At 42.5% G+C, this 20,191-nt stretch overlaps 2 protein-coding genes across 6 annotated transcripts in view; both read left to right on the top strand.

Annotated features, from left to right (window-relative positions):
- ITCH (itchy E3 ubiquitin protein ligase) overlaps positions 1-11,741 on the top strand; it is a 59,796-nt gene extending 48,055 nt beyond the window's left edge. For 4 of the 5 annotated variants that reach the window (XM_032127465.1, XM_032127467.1, XM_032127464.1 and 1 more), the window contains 9 exons: positions 472-560; positions 1,211-1,370; positions 1,655-1,788; positions 3,912-4,052; positions 5,752-5,872; positions 6,813-6,917; positions 7,149-7,245; positions 7,607-7,679; positions 8,341-11,741. In XM_032127465.1, the coding sequence (XP_031983356.1) occupies positions 472-560; positions 1,211-1,370; positions 1,655-1,788; positions 3,912-4,052; positions 5,752-5,872; positions 6,813-6,917; positions 7,149-7,245; positions 7,607-7,679; positions 8,341-8,440 (1,020 nt within the window). In that variant the 3' untranslated portion in view covers positions 8,441-11,741. The remainder of the gene's footprint in view (positions 1-471; positions 561-1,210; positions 1,371-1,654; positions 1,789-3,911; positions 4,053-5,751; positions 5,873-6,812; positions 6,918-7,148; positions 7,246-7,606; positions 7,680-8,340) is intronic. The other variant, XM_032127463.1, reaches the window with a different exon arrangement.
- A 2,358-nt stretch (positions 11,742-14,099) lies between these two features.
- Positions 14,100-19,913, top strand: DYNLRB1 (dynein light chain roadblock-type 1). Its single transcript, XM_032127476.1, has 4 exons — positions 14,100-14,285; positions 16,795-16,870; positions 18,191-18,358; positions 19,422-19,913. Exons 1-4 carry the CDS (start codon positions 14,115-14,117, stop codon positions 19,463-19,465), a joined length of 459 nt encoding a protein of 152 aa, XP_031983367.1. The 5' UTR covers positions 14,100-14,114; the 3' UTR covers positions 19,466-19,913.
- The last annotated feature ends 278 nt before the right edge of the window (positions 19,914-20,191 follow it).

Raw genomic sequence — 20,191 nt, 5'->3', positions numbered from 1 at the left:
TTTTTTTTTTTTTTTTTTTTTTTTTTTTTTAGTTAGTTTTTTTTAAGTTTTTCCTCAGGGTGATTTAAAATGTGAGTTAATTTTGAGGAGCGTGCCGGGGCAGAGCAGCACCCCATTCTCAGGATGTTTTCAAGTTGTGCTGATGTTTGTTAGTGCATTTTTCCTCACAGTGTGTTGTACTCTAGTGTGGACTATGTACGAAAATATATTAAGTTGATCTTAGTCTGGTTGTCTTGAAATGAGTAATTAATTTTTTTAAAAACAAAAATTATTAATTCTATTTGCATTATTAGTAGTGAAATTCTTGTTAATCTCTGTAGACCTAAGGTTAAAATGTTAAGCTCTGTAGACCCTGGTTAAAATTTTTCCAAATTATTAAAAGCTCTAGTTCTTGTTAGAAAATAGTAATAATTCTAGCCAGTGCTTATAGCTGTTTTCTTAAAAAGAATTGATTGTTTTTCTTTCACTAAGATAATGAGCTTCAGCCCTCAGGATCTCCGGAGACGTTTATGGGTTATTTTCCCTGGTGAAGAAGGTTTAGATTATGGAGGTGTGGCAAGGTAAACTACATTGAAATGGCAGATAATAACTTGTTCTCTAAGTGATGTGAAGGCTTCCCCAAAGCAGATACTTAAACTGCAGTGCTTTCACAATAGGAGTGAAGTTTATTCCTTATCTTGGAACATCTGAGGAAGGCAGTTCTGCAAGATGTTTGCTTCTCTTAAAACTGTATAAAGTGATTTTCAGTTTGCATTAGAAATGACTTTAATCATCTCCACGATTAAAGAGATGCAGTTTACTCATCTAAAGTGAGCTTTTGACCCAACCGTTAATCTCAAAGTAGAGTTTATTGAAAAAATGAACAGAAATCTACATTTAAATCCAAAATCTTGACTGGAATGTAACTGAGAAGTGCATATGTTAATTGGCATTCCCCAACCCCAGATGTTTAGATCAGTGGTAGACTTGTAATGTGCTCATTTAGATAAGAGTGGGTTTTATCCAAACCACTGACAGTTGTGTATCATTGCAGCTTTGCATTTTAATTTGTAATTTGCTCTGGTTTCCCTCTGGTGTCAGTGTGGGCCAGCTGCTCTCTGGGGAAGGAGGCAGACTGTGCCAACAAGGGCCTGAGTCAACATGAGTTAGCTGCAGTCATTTCTGCTGTGATTTATTTTGAAATGTGTTTTTATTGTTTGTGTGATTTCAGGGAGTGGTTCTTTCTATTGTCACACGAAGTCTTGAACCCCATGTATTGCCTGTTTGAATATGCAGGGAAAGATAACTACTGCTTACAGATAAACCCAGCCTCTTACATCAACCCCGACCACCTGAAATACTTCAGATTCATCGGGAGGTTCATTGCCATGGTAAGTCCTAAAGCAGGAAGAGGGCCTGCCCTGTAATTTTCCTATAAATAAATAAATATTGTGCCATCAGATGGATAATTAAAAATCCACTTTTGAGTTGAAACTATCAGGTGTTTGGCTGTAACTCCTGTTGGAATTAACTAATTCAGCATATTGGTAGTCATGATACTCAGGTTGGTTGAATTCTTTGGCTGTCAGATTTCATGGGCACAGAGAACAGAATATTGTCATCTTAAGTCCTGAATCATCATCTGCATTATTTTCTCTGTTTTTGTGCTCCTCAGGCTTTGTTCCATGGGAAGTTCATTGACACTGGTTTCTCTCTGCCATTCTATAAACGTATCCTAAACAAGGCAGTAGGACTCAAGGATTTAGAATCTGTTGACCCAGAGTTTTACAACTCTCTCATCTGGGTAAAGTGAGTTTGACTTCATTTTGTTCTTAAAATAGCAATACAATGGTTTTGGTTTCCACTTCTGCCAGGAAGTAGGTGTAAATCTAACAACCCCACTGAAAAGTATAATCTAACATTGCAGAGCAGTATGGAATTTTTACTGTGACTTAAGATACACAAAGAATGATTTTTAATGCAGAGCTTTTCTAGTTCACTGAATATTTCATGCAGTATCTTGTGTTCATGTTTTTGTTGGCTTTATTAATTCTAGTTAGACATACAGACGTGGCAGTCTTGAACATGGTTACAAATAAAATGGCTTGAGTAAATTTGACTGAGACTTCTCAGATAACTGATTAAAAGAAATCAGCAAAAATCCATTTAATGTTTCTCTAGTACCTGGTTTAGAAAACAAAATGTGTAGTGCTACAATAACACAAAGTTAACAAATGTAGTTTATTATTTACTACCACATAATTCTTCTGTTAGTCACACTTGCAATTTGACTTCAAGGTTAGTATTGAAGATTTAATGCTTTAAAGAAATTCTAGCTGTCCTGATATTTTTGCTCCAAGCTTAATGATTCCAGATCATTCCTACCTGCAGCCTTCCACATCTCCGTGGTCGGGCACCTCTGTGTCCATGCTCTTGTGGAGTCCTCCTCTTCCACTCCTTTGCAAATTCCCCACCAGACATGAGCAAGTAAAAAGGATGTGGAATTTCTAAACCACAGTTATTTTGGAATTATGTATTACAGATATTTTAAGAAGTCATCTTTAAAACCCCTTTGATTGTAATTCTATACTGATTTTGCCATAGGAGGATGCCAGGAGGTAAGAAATACATTAGAAGAAAAAGAAAGAAAGACAAATTGAGTAAATTTTTTTTCTTCAGTTATAGTAAAAACAATTTCACAGAAAAATTAGTCTTTCTTGTGACTAGAGACAAAACATTTTACTTAAGAATCACACTAAGACAGACTAGTTTTAAACGTGTTTTGAAAGCTCCATAGAAGGTGTGAGAATAGATTGGTTTTTGAAACGCGAAACTAAATATAAAAGCCAGGATTTTCATCTCCTGTAGTGGTGATTCTTGGAAGGTTTATCTTAAATATTGCTAAATATTTATAAATATGAGGAGCAGAGAAAGCAGCATATGAGATGCTTAAGAATTGAGATAGGAATTTTATTTGGTTTTCAGAGTAGAATGTTCTGCACCCCATGGATGTGCTGCTAATGTGCCTTCATTTTAATTCAAAGCAATTTCTGCAGTGATAGAAATCTTCTAGGCTGTAGTCCAGGAAAGGCTTTGCCCCTTTGAAAAAATACTTAAGGATGTGAGAATTGGACAAAAGCCTTTGGACCTCCAAGGGCTGCAGAGTCCTCCCAGTCCAGACCCAAACTTCAGGGTAGCTGAGCCTGCTTGTCTGTAGTGCTGCTGGAGGTACCCCTGAGGAAAGGACTGCATATTTCCAGGGGAGAAGAGCCATGTCTGTCAGGACAGACATAAATTTGTTCCTTGCAGAAAAACCAAATCTTACAACTTTGCAGGAAGCATTCCTTGGCACTCGTATCATGGAGCTCTTCGTCTCATTCCCACAATTTTGAAGATGTCACAGGTTGACTGAGCTTGGAAGGGGACTTTTAGAGGTCATCTGCCAAACCTCTGTGCTCAAACTGAGCTGGAGCATGTAGCTTTCTTTTTAAAAGGGGTGGATGATGAAATAAAATCAGCCCTTCATCTGAAGCCTTCCCTCCTCACCCAAGGTTTCATGCAATACCATGTATTTCAGAAAGATGAAGTTCAGAAGTGCAGTTGCATCATGGGGCTTGATAAACCACAGCCATGTTTCCAAGAGTGGCATTTCTGTGTTCTGGGCCAGGATAAATGCCTTGATTTTGCACTTCATTGTGGAGGAAAATGGTCATGAAAACCTCTGTATATTCAGGCAGTTCTTCACTTTGCAAAAGCATAAATCAACATATAAACTCCAGGACTTCTTGCAAGGCTGTAATTATTGTGTAAGGAGCATTTCCTTATCTTGACCATTTAGCTCCAAACCTTCTGCCTTAAGGTTCTTTATATTCATGTCCTCTACTGTGTGCAAGTTCTCAACACAGTTATTTAAAACTATTTTTTCCTTCCAGAGAGAATGATATTGAAGAATGTGGCTTGGAAATGTTTTTTTCTGTTGATAAAGAAATACTAGGTGAAATCAAAAGCCATGATTTGAAGCCAAATGGTAGCAACATTCTGGTCACAGAAGAAAATAAAGAAGACTACATCAGGTGAGAAGAATAAGTGAAGACCTTAAAATACTTGGTCATTTTCTTTCTTGAGTTCTAGCAACAAAAGACTGTGTCATCTAAAGCATTGCTGAATAATTGCTGATGCTGGCAACAAGTGGCAAGTGTTTGGATCTCATATTTGAAAGAGGAATATTGATAGAAATAAGTTTCTAAAATGCACTTTTCCTAAAGATCATGGTTAGAAGAAAGTCCACTTTTTTCTAATGTTATCTCAGTTTAGCAGAACACCATGACAAGAATTGTGAATGTCAGGTATTTCATGAAATGTTACATGTGTTTATTATTATATTGTTTCATAGCCTGCTGATGTTCTAGCCAGCCATTTCTGGTTCATTTGGAGTTTTGAGGGGTTGGTTTTTGTTGGATTTTTTTGGAGAACATTTTTGGATGCTTTTGTGAAGATTCTTATTTTTCAAAGATACTTAGAATTGCTATTAGTTTTATCTGAACTGGTCTTGTAGTTGTAACAGTGGTATGAATGATGTCATACGTTGTATTGTCATAAAGGAAGGATCATATTTGCAGCACCAAAATGTTTTAAAGCAGTAGATTAAGAGTGAAGGAGCCTAAGAGCGATTAAGGAATAAAAATATGAACAGTGACCTGCTTTGTCCTGAAATAGCCCCTCCTTCCTCAGTGTACAGCAGTACAGCAGCTCCGATTTAAGGTGTGAATGTCAACATAAAAGCTTGGAGGATGTGCTTGCAAAAACAAAAAAATGTCATCACACATTGCAGGCACAAACTAAACTGAATCATTTTCCTCTTTGTTAGGATGTGTTCTGTGAAGGTTTTTTCCGTGGGCAGGGGGAGGGAGTCGGGAGTGGGCTCTATTTTCATCGCATGAGAAATCTGCAGACGTTTCAGCAATTCACAAAAAAGGTGGTGTTTGCACAAGAAACATACTGGCATTTGGCAGGAGGAAGGATCTGCAGGAAATCATTCTTCTTTAGTTCCTAGGAACCCAGGGAGAGCTCGGATTCCAGTTTCATTCAGATTCTTTTGTCTTACTCCAAGTCCTGCTTTAAGTCCCCAAAGTTTCTAGGACTGAAATGAGAAATAGCCACCTCTCCTTTAGACTCCAGTGCTCCTGACAGGTTAGGCTTGAATTCAGCATAATATCTGCTTCTCCCTGGGTTCAGGTTCTCCGGGTCTCCTGCCTGCTTTTCACCCTTTTATTAATGGAGAGTGGATTTTCTGCCACAGAGCAAAGTTTCATGATTAACAGAAACAAATATGGAACTTTCCAAATGGACATAGTCACTGCTTGGTAAGCTGGCAGTCCTGCTGCTCTTCACCAGTACAGCTTGACTTGTTTTTTACCTTGTCATGGATAACAACTGAGATTTCTGGGGAGAATATCAGACAAAATCTTCAAATACCTTGGGACTGCTGTGCTCTCATTAATGTAATCAGTGGAGAGATGCTGCCTCCTCTTTGAGTCCAAAACACTTCTGTAGCAGAATGGTTGAACACTTAGGGTTTAATTTAGAGAAAAAATGAAATCATTTGCACAGAGTAAAGGCTGCTGATAAAATTATATAGAGCTCTATCCCCAGAACTTTCCAGACTTTCCATGTTTTTTTAAATTGGCTTACAGTTCATCTCAAAATAGGCAAAGATGTGGACTTGGGTTAGCATAAGCCCTTTAAAATGTCTTGGTGTGTCTTCTTTTCCAGGCTAGTAGCAGAATGGAGACTGTCCCGAGGTGTTGAGGAGCAGACACAGGCTTTCTTTGAAGGCTTCAATGAAATTCTGCCACAACAGTATTTGCAGTATTTTGATGCAAAGGAACTGGAGGTAAAGGATTGCTTGGCTGTTGCTGGATCCAGGCCATTACACATAAAATACTTAAACTCCAGTCAGTACATCTGAAGAGCAGAACTCACTTAGGCTGACAACTCTGTTTTATAGGGAATATGTGGGAAACTTCATGGAATAGTATTAGATTAATGTGTTTTCCTTAACTTTCCTCTTTGCAGCCAACTTAGATGTTTCTAGAGGCCAAGATTCTGTCAGGAGAAATTTCTTACTTTGTTTTCGTGATTCTTTGATTCGCCTGCGTTCAAAGAATGAGTAACTTGACAGAATGGGAGATAAAACCAGATATGCAGTGGATGGTGCACATAGATTGGGCCAAGTTCTCAGTTTGATCTCTCAAAATTACAACTTCTGAAGCATCTGTTTGGTTTGAAAAGTAGAACCATCAAAACAAAACATCCTATCCCTAGTGAAGAATTGTATGGCAAAGATAAACTGTTCTGGTTCGAATGTCTACATAGAATCCCAGAATGGTTTGGGTTGGGATCTTAAATAATCTTGTTCCAGCCCCCTTCCATGTGCAGGGACACCTTCCACTATCCCAGGTTGCTCCAACCCCCCTTTAAGCTGGCCTTGGACACTTCCAGGCATGGGGCAGCCACAGCTTCTCTAGGCAACCTGTACTCAAGCCTCCCCACCCTCAGAGGGAAGAATTTATTCCTAAAATTGCAAGCAATTACTCCATTTTTCACAACAGAGATGCTCTCTGATTTGTGGCCTCTCCAAATACACTTCATGAGCCATCACCAGTCTTTGTTTATAGAAGTTCTGGATGAAGTTTAAAATTAAAACCAAGTGCACAGTTATTGCAGGTGCTGCTAAGTGAGGGTCCAGTTGTTCTCTTTTGCTGTGTGGGAAATCACAGAAGGAAAGTGGAAATTTGTACTCCTCTGCTTATTTCCCTTTTTCTGCCCCAAAGGTGCTTCTCTGTGGAATGCAAGAAATTGACCTGAATGACTGGCAGAGACACACCATCTACAGGCACTACACCAGGACCAGCAGGCAGATCATGTGGTTCTGGCAGGTTTGCAGACTTTGCTTTATTCTCAGACCAGCAGAAGTTGCAGAGCACAGCTACAGCTCAGTGAACAGTAGTCAGAACACTGAGCACACCTGCAGAGTGCAGATAGAAACTGTTACTGCTAATCCAGATGTTCCTAACAGCCACGTTACTGTTCATCTGTGGTTGGTGATCATGTGAAAATCTGAAGATTGACTCTATCCCTAAATGTTTATTTCAATTACTGTTTTTCAGTTTGTGAAAGAAATAGATAATGAGAAGAGAATGAGACTCTTGCAGTTTGTGACTGGAACATGCAGATTGCCAGTGGGAGGATTTGCTGACCTCATGGGTATGTATTAATAACCCTTCTAATGCAGGAGATACTTTTTAAAAGAACCAAATTATATATTTATGGCATTTTTAATGACTCTTACACTGAATGCTGTTTGGTAAGCCCTGCATATACTTGAGCTATGATGGAAAAAGGGAAGGAATGTTTACACCTATTTATTGCGCTTTAAAATTGCTTCATGGTGCATTTCTCCACGTGCGTACTTTGATCCAGGCAGAGCTGTACAGTGAGACAAATGTCCCTTCTCTGTGCAAATAATGGTAATCCTGCTTTCTTTAAGCCTTGCATGCTTCAGGTGTGTGCTATAGTGATACAAAGGTAGCTGGACCTATGCCTTGTCTATTGGAATTTGTTACAGGGAGCAATGGACCCCAAAAATTTTGTATCGAAAAAGTTGGAAAGGAAAACTGGTTACCCAGAAGTCATACCTGGTGAGTACATAACAAACCAGAATATTGCTATTGCTCTGGTTTTGCTGAGCACAGTCTGCTTTGACATTTTAGTAAATGGGTAATATGCTGAAATAGTTGAGACTCTGTGAAAGCAAACACAAATTACACCAATGAACTATTTCATTGAATAATAGCTGAACTTCTGAAAAGCTCATGTGGCTTGGAGTAGGTTTCATTGTGCATTCCATGGATTTGTGTATTATGTTACAGAACAATTAAAGTAATTAACAGTACTGTCTAGCAAGGTTGGGACTATCCGTTGTTACGACTGCACACCTCAGTGAAATAGCCACAGTCACACACTTCCCAGAGAAAAGGTCACTTTACTCATTTCTTCGGGTGATAGTGGTAGGTAAAACCACACAAATTGAAAATTTCCAATCTGAATGATGACTCTAATTAACCAGCTAGAGGTTGGTTTTCCTGCAAGGAAAAGTTAGCCAAAACTATCATTGTATGAGCACTTGAATCCTAACCTCTGCCCTCAGAAATACATACATTTATATCAGTAGTCAGCGTTTCTCAGGGTATAAATACCTGTATCCATCTCCACAGCAAAAATTCCAATCACCTCTATTCATAATGGATTTTTTGTTACTTTTGAATTCTTCACCAGTACTTAACTTTTTTTATTTTTCAGTTTCAATCGCTTAGACCTTCCACCATATAAGAATTATGAGCAGTTGAAGGAAAAGCTGTTATTTGCAATTGAAGAAACAGAAGGATTTGGGCAAGAGTAGCTGAAATTTGCACCTTGAAGAATGTGAACTCAACACGATGTATGTTCTTCACTTCTTCTGCTTGTTGCACACTTCATTGTAAAGTAGAAATGACTTGGATTTATTTAACAGTACTAATGTGTAAATAAATGGATGTTATCCTGAGGTTATCCACATTAACTCTGGAATTCTGCTGAGCACTTTCAGAAATCAAATGCGGAATCAGATATGGCTACGAGTGACTAATGACCGAAGTAGAGGTTTAATACAGCTTTGGGCTCTGCTTTGTTTTACCATTCATTAATTAGAATGTGTCCTTAATGACTGACAGATTTTTAACAATAGTTTTGTCTTTCCTTTTTAGTAGCATTTTTGCTACTGATGCACTGGGAAGTTCATTGGTAGCTGCAATGCTGCAGCAGCATCCTGAGCCTCTTCACAGCAGTGTCAGAGCCAGCTTGGATCCACCTCTGTGCCGTGAGCAGCTCCATTCCTTAAGCGTCTTTTTCTAACTCAAGTGTGGCCAGACTGTTTTTCCCTGCCTGGAGTCTGCTCATGTGCCAGCTGGACTCAAGCTGCTGTTAAGGGGATGTCAAACTGTGGCACAAATCCAGGGCATAGCTTCGCTTTGGTTTATCCCAATCCTGCTCCTGTCAGCAAAACAGGCACCTGCCCAAAGTTGTTGGAGCACTGCTTTGTGCCCTCTTAAGGATTCTGAGCTTTTGCTGTGTAACACATTTTAACTTTGAAATCGATATTAACACTGTGGTACTTCACTTGTTTTGCAAAAGACAAGCCCAGCTGGGATTGCACTGATTCCATTGAGGTTCCTGTTTGCAGGCTGATGTTTGTCAGCAGCATTAATGGACATTACCCTCAGTGTTTTTCCTACATGTTGCAGTCAGTTTGCTCCGAAGAGTTCGTTGGGCTCTCAGGAAGAGACACAAAACAACTGGATTCAGAAAATGATCCTGCTCATCATTTCTGCGGCTGAACTGATGTGTGAGACTGGCTGAGGCCAAGAGGATTAGAAAGTTCAGACATGGATTTCAGGTTTTCGGAAAGCCGGAGCATCAGTAAATAGTTCTATAAAGTTTGAAACTAAAGTTTTGGGGAGGTTTCTAAGCTAATTCACCCTAAGCTACTTACAGCCTGTAACTTTTGTAGCGAGTTCCTGTTGGATTAACATCTTTTATTTCCTTTTAGAATCTGTTAATTCTTTTCTGGTTTACAAGAACATTTTGCATTTTACTGCTCCTTTAGACTGAATGCACTTTTTGGGTCTGGTCAGCCCTTTCCCTTCCCCTGAAGGGAGGAAGGCAGACACCAGTGAAATGAGCTGTAGCCACAGTGAGAGACGTGACACTTGAAATAACATGTAGCACACATTAAAGCAAACCTGCAGCTCAGAGCACTGGGGCAGGAGCTGCATTTAAGACTCTTTGACATGACAGAGCTGAAACAGGACAGTGGGAAAGTGTAAAACTGAACGTTCAGTCTGGAAAAGAGTATTTCTTTCCTGCTGCCTCATCCATCTAAACCACAAGAGGGAAAATCTGATTGAGGCCTGAGAAAGAACCAAGACACTACAGGTTTTAACTGAGTTCACAAGTGTGTCAGGTCTCAGTGATAAAAGCTTTGGGGAAGGCAGGAGGGTGGGACTTGTCAGGCTTAATCGAAGGAAGGCCCGGGGAGAGGTGCTGATGATACAGAAATGCCCCTTGTTTAAAGTTTCATTGATGGTGAGAATTCACCTTCAGGTGTGACTGGGAGGAGAATTGCCAACTTCCACAACATTTGGATCTATCACAGTATACAGCTCATGAGGAAAACAGAAAAAAGCCTTATATATATTTTCTGTTTATATTAATTCTTACATTGAAATGTAGTTATCTAACATATTTACAAGAGAGATTAAATTAAGCAAGATAATGCAAGATTAAGCTATGAAAAATAGTCTATGTTCTGCATATTGCTTTACGATTCGTGTAGGGAACCTAGAACTGTTGTTCATGTATAAATATCACCCAAAAGGCTGTCAGCCCTATATTTTTAAAATAAAGAATAGCTATAATTGAAATAGCCTTAGCCCTAGTTCTATAGGGTTTGGCTGTTGAATATTTTTATGGTTGAAATGTTTAGTTCAGGAAAAACATACCTGCTTGTATATATTTTTGATGTCCAGGATTCCACTTATTCCATTGTTTCTTTAATTTAAATGGCATGTTTATATGTCTTTTCTGCTGTACCAGGATGGGAGAAAGGGGGCTGGATATCCCAAGCACCAGATATGATTTAAAAATATTGCAAATAAAGAGCTCATTGAGACGGAAAAATAATCAGTGACATATTGGATTTGGCCAAATATAAAAAGTTTAAAGCAACTTTACCATGTTACACTGACAATATTTCTGAAGGCACAGGTTCAGATTCCTTAGGCATTTGGCATACGAACAAATCTGTTAAATTTTTACAGCATGTTGTGTAGAAATTAAAAGGAATTCATACAAGCCACTGGTGCACTTTTCAGTTCTTTCTGGGGATCTGGTGAAGCAATACAGGGATGAGCCCAGAGCAGCTGCTATCCCAGATAACAGGTTTTTGTGGATTGGATTTTCAGCAGAGATTAATGAGTTTGTCTCCCACTGCTTCAACTGTTTTAGCAACCTGAGCTGCATAAATTCATAGTATGTCACAAATGTACATTCATATGCAACTTTCAATTGATCCTAATTACCAAGTATTAAAAGAAATTTTATTTAGAATTTTCCCTCATGAGAATGAAGTGAGAAAATTAAATGCTGAGAATTAACAAAGCCTTATTTTTACAAGTAGCTCAGGTACTGTTCATATACTAATGACATGCACAATAAATACATCATGTCTTTATCTGATCTAGAATGGAAGTTTGGGGTTTTTTTAATCCAGTTGCTTGTGTTTAAAAAAAAAAACACCTTTTTTTTTTATTATTCTGAGAACAGTAAAAAAAATGTTTGGGGGTGTTTTGTTTTTTTTTTTTTTTTTTTTTTTGTTGTTGTTTTAATTTTATTACATGCTGCACTGGATTTGTAATCTCAACTCTGTTATATTGGTATCTCCAGCCCCCTTTTTTGTGGTGTCTTTTAATTTTCTCCAAGAATCACTGTTTGTGTATATGTGCTCTAGTGAACTCGTGTAGAAACTGGGATCAGCAGCACTGGATTGTAAAATACTGTACTGAAATTCATTGTCGATATTTCCTTGCATTGTAATTTCAAATACTCAGGTAACTGTAACAGTATCTCAGTAAGTCAAATACTTTTATAAAACTACTTAAAGAGCTGGTGGTCTGGTCCTTATTCCTTATGTGTGACAGAATATCCAGGTGGAAATGAATTGTCTGTGTGCTCCTGGGGGCGAGGGTCAGGCTGCCTGGACTTGTCCTTCCACTAGGATCCTTCAGGAATAGTTCTTTCCCAAGACCTCATCCACCCTTGTTGATTGCATTGGATATTGAACAGCAGATTTCGGACACAATTCCTGGATTTTTAGTGCTTGTGGATAGTGCCCTGTGGAGCCAGTGAGGGCTGTGAGGCTGCTGAGGCCGAAGGGAGACAGGCTGGAGGGAGGTTCTGCAGGAGCCACAGCTGTAACACCTTGTTGTGGCACTGCTGTAGGGATATCTGCAATGAGGAATGACACTGCAAGTGGGTAGGATTGACAGAATGCCACCAAGGAGGGGGGAAAGCTCCAGTGAGGCCAACCAGCCTTGTAGTGTCCCTGATCCTCCTTGAAGGGGGAGGTGGCATTTAGATTCCTCCTGTCATCAGAACCTCTCCTGATGGCTACAAGCTTTCCCAGATAATTGAGATGGGCTTTGCAGTGACATTCCAGCTCCCTCAGTGCTCACGGGATGTCCCGTCAGGTCTTAGGTCAGACTTGATGACCTTCAAAGTCTTTTCCAACCTTGTTAATTTTGTGATTCTGTGTCAGGGACCTGGTCATGTTCAGTTCGGTCAAATGGTCCCTAAAGTCGTCATCCTTCCCTGAGGGTGACATTCCCTGCTGCAGACCTTCCCACTGGGTTCTCCCTCTGCTGACTTTCCCAGGTGTTCCCCACAGGCTCGGTTAACACAATTTTATCAGTGGCAGCAAATCCCAAGGATAATTTTCAGGCAATAATGACTGCCTTTTTGGTGTGGAGTTGCTTCCTCCAAGCTTTGAATGGAACCACTTAAGAGCATCCTAATAAATTGTGTAAACCCAGAATTTGACACCGCTTTGGGCAGCTTTATGTGAGTACAGCTACAGGGGTATTTCACATACATCTGAAGTTTATTTTAAAAAGGCAAAAAGTAATCACAATATGTACAATACAATATGTATGATAAATGTACGTCTCAGTTGCAGCATTTTCTTTTCTGTTTGCTTTGATGATGATGGTGCTAATGTCAGCACCAGCTCTGGGCAGGGGTGTTGGTTTTGTTCATGGCAAAATGGGAATGGTTGTTTAAACAAACCCATGTTTGGTTTGGGTGTCTGATGGCAGCTGTGCGCTGCTTACTATTGCCCAAATTATCAACCACAGCTTTACTATTGCCCAAATCTCACCATCACAGCTGGGACTGGAAGTTAAATCAATCCATGGCAAAATGAGGTCTTGTAGCCAAGCTGTGAAACTTGCTGCTGGACTGGTAAGAGAGATTAGAATTTAACTGAATTAGGTTGCAGAGTTGCAAATAGCCACTAGAAGAGGAAATAGCCATATCTCTTGGATCCTAAAGAAGGATTTTTTCCTGAGCTCTGGCAATGCCTGTTCCCATGTTCATTCTCAGCCTGTCAGCTGAGCAGTGCACAGATGACAGGGCTCAGTGCAGGAATCTTGTTTTCTCTAAGGAGAAAACAAGACATACTGGAAGGGCCAGCGAGCTTACCTGCTGTGTCAAATCCTGGCTTTCAGAGGGGGAAAAAAATCTAAAAACACATTGTGAGGACATGTTTTACATTTCACCCAACTACCACCTCACTGTGAGTGCTGTGGGAGCTCAGTGGGAGCCCAGTGTCTGTTTGCTGATGCTGGAGTTGTGGTCCTGAAAGATGGAGCATTCAAACTGATAGGAAGTAGGTTTAGATTGGATATGGGGAAGAAATTCTCCCCTGTGAGGGTGCTGAGGCCCTGGCACAGGGTGCTCAGAGCAGCTGTGGCTGCCCCTGGATCCCTGGCAGTGCCCAAGGCCAGGCTGGATGGGGCTTGGAGCACCCTGGGACAGTGGCAAGTGTCCCTGCCCATGGCAGGGGGTGGCATGAGATGAGCTTTAAGGTCCCTTCCCACCCAAACCATTCTGGGATCGTTTGTTTCACTTCTAGCAGAGCCTGAGGATGGGGAAAGTCCCAGATGCTGCTGTTGTGTGTGTAGAACAGAGCTGAGGTTATGCGCGATGCAGTTCTTCAGTGGCGTTGTTTTGCCATCAGACTGTGGGTCATCCCCAGTCCTTCCCCCAAGGAAGCTGATCCTTCCTCAAGGATCCTTTCTCAAGGGCAGGGCGGCAGACACCTTTACCCTCAGGACACGGATCCCTGGGGCTGTGGCAGGGAGGTCCCAGGGTTTTAGGGTGCACCATGCCTTGGAGTGGCTCTGCCCGTGTCCCAGGGGGGCTCCGGCAGCAGCTGAGGGGACACGGCAATTTGGGGGGAGAAAACTCCCCACACATGGCTGATGTCCCTAAAGCCGGATCCCGATCCGCCGCAGCCCCGGGAGGCTGGCGGAGATTCGTGGGGGCTCCGAGGGACTCAGGGAGGTGTTCCCGGCGCGGTCCCGCCCCGAGCTCGAAGCGCTTCCGGGGCAGCGCCGGGGCCGAGACGGGGCGGAGGCGGCGGCTCGATCATGGTGGGTGAGGTTTGTCCGGAGTCCGGGCGGGGCCCCTGTGCCGCCCTCGGGGTCTCTGTGCCCCCCCCGGCCCTCGGGGGCTCCTGCGGCCGGTGCAGGGCGGGGCGGTCCCGGTGCCGGTCCCGGCTCCCCTCAGGCTCAGGCGCTGCCCTGCGGGCGGGGCCCGGGTAAAGGCGAGACCCCGCTGCGGGCTGCGGGGGCTCTGCGGGGTCTGGGAGCCCTGGCCCGGCCCGGCCCGGCCCGGTTCGGTTCGCGTCGGGTTCTGTGTCGGGTTCTGTGTCAGGCCCCGGGCGGGGTCCTGTTTGTGCAGGGCGGGCCCGGCCCGGGGGTCCCGGCGCTGCCTCCCAGGGGCTTCCCTGGCCCTGCCCGGCCCTGAGTCACTGTGGGGAGAGGCCGAACCATCACCCGATCCAGCCCAGCCTTGTGCCGGGGAAACGCTTACAGCGAAACCTGCATTTCCTACGGCTGCCAGGGCACAACCCTAAAGCTGGAAGCAGTCAGGGAAAAGAGACTGGGTTTGGCTGTTTAATAACCCGGGCTGTGTTCGTTCTATTGTGATTGTATTGGAGGTTTCTCCCTGCTCAGGTGCGTTGCTGGCTATTGCATGTTGATGAAATTTGGGGATCAAAATGTATGTCAACATTTGTAAAGAAATAAATGCTGACCGAAGTTGCAGAGGGAAAATTGAAATTGCCTAATAAGATGTACTTTTTAGGCAAACCTAGGAGTTCAGGTATTCCAGATGGAAGCAGGAAGATAAAGGCTGCTGTTGTACATATAGCAAAAGGTGTTTAGCAGCAAAATGGTGATGAGGGAGTGTTTATTCTCCTTTCCTAGAGTGCATCTCTCCTTCTCTGTGTGCTATCTCTTGTCGTTATTCAGCCCTTCATTAAAATGGGGTTTGTTTGTTCCATGAATTAAATATGTAATTTTTTTCTCAGTACTATTTTTGTTGGTCTGGTGAGCTGCACTGGCTTGTGGAAGTGCTGGACAAGCCTCAGAGTGGGAATAGGAGAAACAGGACCTTCCCATGTCAGCAGCAGTGAACTGTCAGAGCAGATCACCCACCTGTGAGTTAGATCAGCTAAAGGTGTTAGAGGAAATTGAAAACTGGTATCCTTTATGGATGCTGCTTTGCATCTGAAAAGGTTTGTTAAGGTCCTGTGAAGGAAAGTATTTAATCAGGACTTAAACAGTGCTAGTAAGAAGGCAGGAAGTCATATCCTAATTTCTCAACAGATTTAACGTTTTGCCACTATATTTTCTCAGCATTTGTACACCCTGTAGTTTGTTCTTTGTTTCACTTCCCTTGTCTTCCATTTGAGAATAGTCCAGCATTCAGAAATAATCCAGAGTTTTGTTGAAAATACTTGAATTTTTCTGTGCTGGATCACACAGAAAAACTTCTGCTTCATAAAGACCAGCTCAGGGGGTCCCATTTCTTCTGAGCCACAGGTCGTGTTACCAACAGCACCCTGAGGAAAGTGCTGGTGGTACTGGGGCTGAGCTGGTGTTGTGTTGTGTTGTGTTGTGTTGTGTTGTGTGACAAGGTCTCTTCCCAGGGAACAGGGCTTGTGGTGTCTTTGTGCCCGTTTGCTGTGGGAGGAAGTGGAGAGGGTTGTTCAAGGCGCCCAGGGAACACAGCCTTGGCCAAATGCTCCTTGTAGGTCTCACCTGTCCTGGTTCAGGGGATTCCTGTCTCCCTTCCTAAACCACATCTGTGGGACTCTGCCTTGCAGGATCTGAATGATGCTGCTTGTTCCTCTTTTAATGGGAATAAAAAATGCCAAATACTCACCCAGCTATGGAAATCAGCTCAGGTGTGAAGGTTTTCCCCTGCTACAGATCCCATATGATGGGTGTCTTGTAGCAGGAAGGTTGTGCAGAAGGTACTGAAACCTCCTTTGATGGTTTTTATAGAGAAGAGGAAGGACTATTGCCTTGGCTTGCATTTGCATTTTTCCTTTTTTAAGTTGTAAATTATTGGCAGTGGTTACAGCCTTGTGGCCATCTCAGCACGAATCAGAATTATAAACAAATAGTGTTCATTCATTGTTTTTCCCCTCACTTATCATATTTGTAATTGCTTTTGGCATTCATTTGGTAAAAGGGAAGGTCATCTTGCACCCACAATGTATCCTTTCCCTACATTCTTCATAAATTCCATGTAATTTTTCAAAGATTATTTTTGTTTGACACCTAAATTGTAGCAGTCTGACTGCAGCTTCCAGCTGCAAGCCTTCAGCAGGAGGCTTGGGGAGGAGGAGAGAGGGGAGTTCCAGGATGATAATCACAAATGAATGAAGAAGAAAGGCAGATGGAAGATAACTGGAAAGCTCTTGCAGAAAAGGTGGCACCAAAGTACGGACAATTGGCTGCATAAACCAGTGTAGGCAGTGTTTGATATCCCTGTGCAGCTTTGTTTTGTTTTCAGCCACGTTATCCCAAAGCTTTGGGGGGAGGCAAAGAGCAGCTGTAACCCTGTATTGATTTGTGCTTTCTCTTGCAGGCTGAGGTGGAGGAAACACTGAAGCGAATCCAGAGCCAGAAGGGAGTGCAGGGAATCATCGTGGTTAATTCGGAAGGTGCTGTGTCAGCCTCACTTTTCTGACCTATCACTTACTCCAGTCACATACTTTGAGGGCTGCTGCTTGTACCACTTGCACTTAGCTTAGAGTCTGGCTTTGGGAGAGGTTTTCCTGGAGCCCAAGGAGGCAGATAGTAGTCAGGCTACAAGAGAAAATTGGTTTCCCATTTCTGCAAGCTCACTTTATTATTTTAGGAAATAAAATAATTTGCAAAAGCATCAAAATACTTGAGTTACGCCAGTGTTTGAAACTGGGTCTGTGAAAACTTTAATCAGGAGCACTGAGGCGCTCATGAGGTGTAAATCTTGCTGCTGGGCCTGTCCAGAATGCTGCTGGCCTAGCAGACTTGAGTTCTTTAGCACTGCCTAGTGCTTGTGGCCTCATGGAATTCATCAGCAAGTTGTCTCTTTTTGGAGTCTCTGAAGGGTCCAACAGAGCAACTTCTTCAGAGCACTCTGAATACACTGTGAACAGCCCAAAATGTTAAAATTGTGTGATTGTCAATTAAAATTGAATGTTTCCTACAAATAATCCTTAGAAAAGATGACAGTAGCTACATGTGAATATACTGAGGATCAGATCATGCAGTTTGGCTCCTGCTCACTGCTTTTCCACGATGGTTGAGTGGGTTGTGTTCTCTGTGCTGCAGCTGCAGTTACTGGCACACACACCTGGTTCTGCCCTGCAGGATTTGGTACTTGGCTGCTGTGTTCTGGCACATGAGCTGGGGTTTGACTGGCTTTTGATGGGAAAACACATCTAATGGGTGGCTGAAGTGTAAGGGAGGGAAAGCTCTGGCTGATCAGCGTGTCTGCCCTCCTGGCTGGTTGTCACTGAACCAGGGACCTCCCAGGACTGCACCACCTCTTAGGGCTGAATGTTGGAGCCTCAGCCTTGGAACTGTGTGACGCAGCAGCTGATGTCCTCCATAGTCACTGATCCCAACCTGGCCTACCTCAGTATCATTTAACTGGTGTAGGGGAGCCTTTCTGAAAGGAAAAGATGTCCCCAGTCAGGAGAAAAAACTGCAACGTTGCTATTCCCTCTCTCCTCTACAAATAATTGTTTTTGTTTAATTTATTTCTATTTCCAACACTAAAAATGCAAAAGTAAAGCACTGATGCTACTAGAGGTAAATAGCTGTGGTCCCACATCTCAGCTTTTTCATATCTTGTTTTTCTTCATGTTTTCCTCTTGCCTTCAGAGAGAACACTCCTAACCCCTGGGGCAGTGACAACCGAGGTTGGACCTGGTGATGCCCAGTGCAGGGTTGGTCCTGGAGGTTTGTCACTGAGCCTTGCTGTCCCTCTCCTGCAGGTATTCCCATCAAGAGCACCATAGACAACTCCACCACCATTCAGTACGCCGGCCTCATGCACAGCTTCATCATGAAGGCCAGGAGCACCGTGCGGGACATCGATCCCCAGAACGACCTCACATTCCTGCGGATCCGCTCCAAGAAGAATGAAATCATGGTTGCTCCAGGTAGGAGAGAGCAGGGTGAAAGCAGGAATCTGGGAATCCAGCAGGATTGTTTTCTCTTGAGACTGACACTGTCAGCCTGGAAGGAGTGCCTGCTGCTTGTGTTCACGTTGGATAATCCCTTCTTTCCAAGAAACTGTTCTGCTTCCTGGAGAGTTGAAAGCTTTATCATTGACCTAAGTTTCCTTTGTCAAGTTTGAATGTGGCAAATCCCTTCCCTCATTTTGTGTTAATCAAAGTAGAAAATATTAGATAATGCTGGAGAGTGTGCTGCACCCTCTCATGCTTTGTTTTTCAGTATAAAACCTCAGGATTTGGAAAGAAATATGTTCTGAGAGCAATTTCCATTCAGAACTGTGGACTGAGTGATAAAACAAAGACAGTCCTGATTTTCCAATTCTGGGAAAAGTATTAGAGCACATTGTGGCTGTAATCACAAATCATGGAATACAGCAGCAGCAGCAGCCTTCTTTTCAGGAAACATCCTCAGTATTTTGCTGAATTCCAAACTGGGAAGCAGCGAGATGAGTGTAGGTCCTTCAGGTGGCAGGAATTCAGCTTTGTCCCTGCATGCTCCCTGCTGGGATGGGGCTGGTGGAGAGGCCAAGCAGGGAATGGCAGTTCCCCTAGGCAGGGATGGGTCAGGGCAGATCTTAACACGGGCTCTGGCTCATGCTGAGGCAGCCTCAGATTTCCACAGGAAGGATGGAAAGAGAGGAGTAAGTGGTGTTCCAGAAAAAACAGCTGCAGCCCCCAGTGTGCCTGTGAGAGAAGGGCAATGACCACCTTGCACCACTGTGGCATGTGCCAGTTGTTTCCTGGCACAAACAAGGTTAAATTTGGCTGCCTTGGGAACATGCAGCTTCTAAAGCTGAGAGTTTTTCTCAGTAAAACCCATAAAATAAATTATCTGCCACTTGGAGGCTGTTTCACTCATTGAGAATGAATGTCAGGGTTCTGGAGTTCCCACAGCGCATCAGAGAGATGTGAAAAATGTTGGAATTTACTGTTTCTGTGAATAAATACCAGGAATGAAAGAATAATTTTTTTTTTTTCTCCTCTCCAGATAAAGACTATTTCCTGATTGTCATCCAGAATCCAACTGAATGATTACACTGACTCAGTCTGGTTTTTTCCCTTTGCCCAACTGTTTTATTTTTTATTTAATGGTAAAGAATAGAGCATTAGTGTTAACTGTGCTGCGTGTCTTCAGCAAGGTTTGGAAAAATAAAAGCAGGTGGTTTTGTTGTCTTCAAACAGAAAAAATGGCGCTTTTTGTATCACAAGTTTTGAGAGGGAGTTGGTGAGTTGGAATTGGGCAGTAAAAATACAACAGATTCTTTTAATAGCTAAGAAGATAATAAAATTCTAATAATAACCTAAAAAAATACTATTCTCTGTATGCTTCTGTGCTTCTTTCACCACTGAGCTCTGCTTTTACACTCTTAGTTTTGAATGGCTGTAAATATGACTCTGCCTGTCTGCTAGTTCTGTCTTACTCTGTTGGTTTTACTTCAGAAAAGTCTGTCCATAACAAATTAAAAAGTGTCACCAGTGACTGGTTTTGTCTTACGTGTTTTTCTTCTGAAGATCTTAAGTATTCTCATGATTGACTGAGTTTTTCAAAAACCAGAACCTTCCTAGGACTGTTTTTGTTTGTCTCTTGCTTTCTCTGAACAAGGATTTGGCCCAAGGGCATGTGCAGTGCACCCACAATTGGCCCTTGTGTTGTAGCATTTTCCTATCACTTTCCCTCTGTTCCAGACAGAATTTCATGGCTAAGGAAGGCCATTGAGGCCACCCATGGGAGATCTCACGCTCTCACAGCTCAGTAGC

The sequence above is a fragment of the Corvus moneduloides genome, chromosome 17, assembly GCF_009650955.1.
Source record: "Corvus moneduloides isolate bCorMon1 chromosome 17, bCorMon1.pri, whole genome shotgun sequence".
Lineage (NCBI taxonomy): Eukaryota > Metazoa > Chordata > Aves > Passeriformes > Corvidae > Corvus > Corvus moneduloides.
The sequence above is the reverse complement of the archived record's forward strand: the minus strand, read 5'-3'. Positions and strand labels throughout refer to the sequence as shown.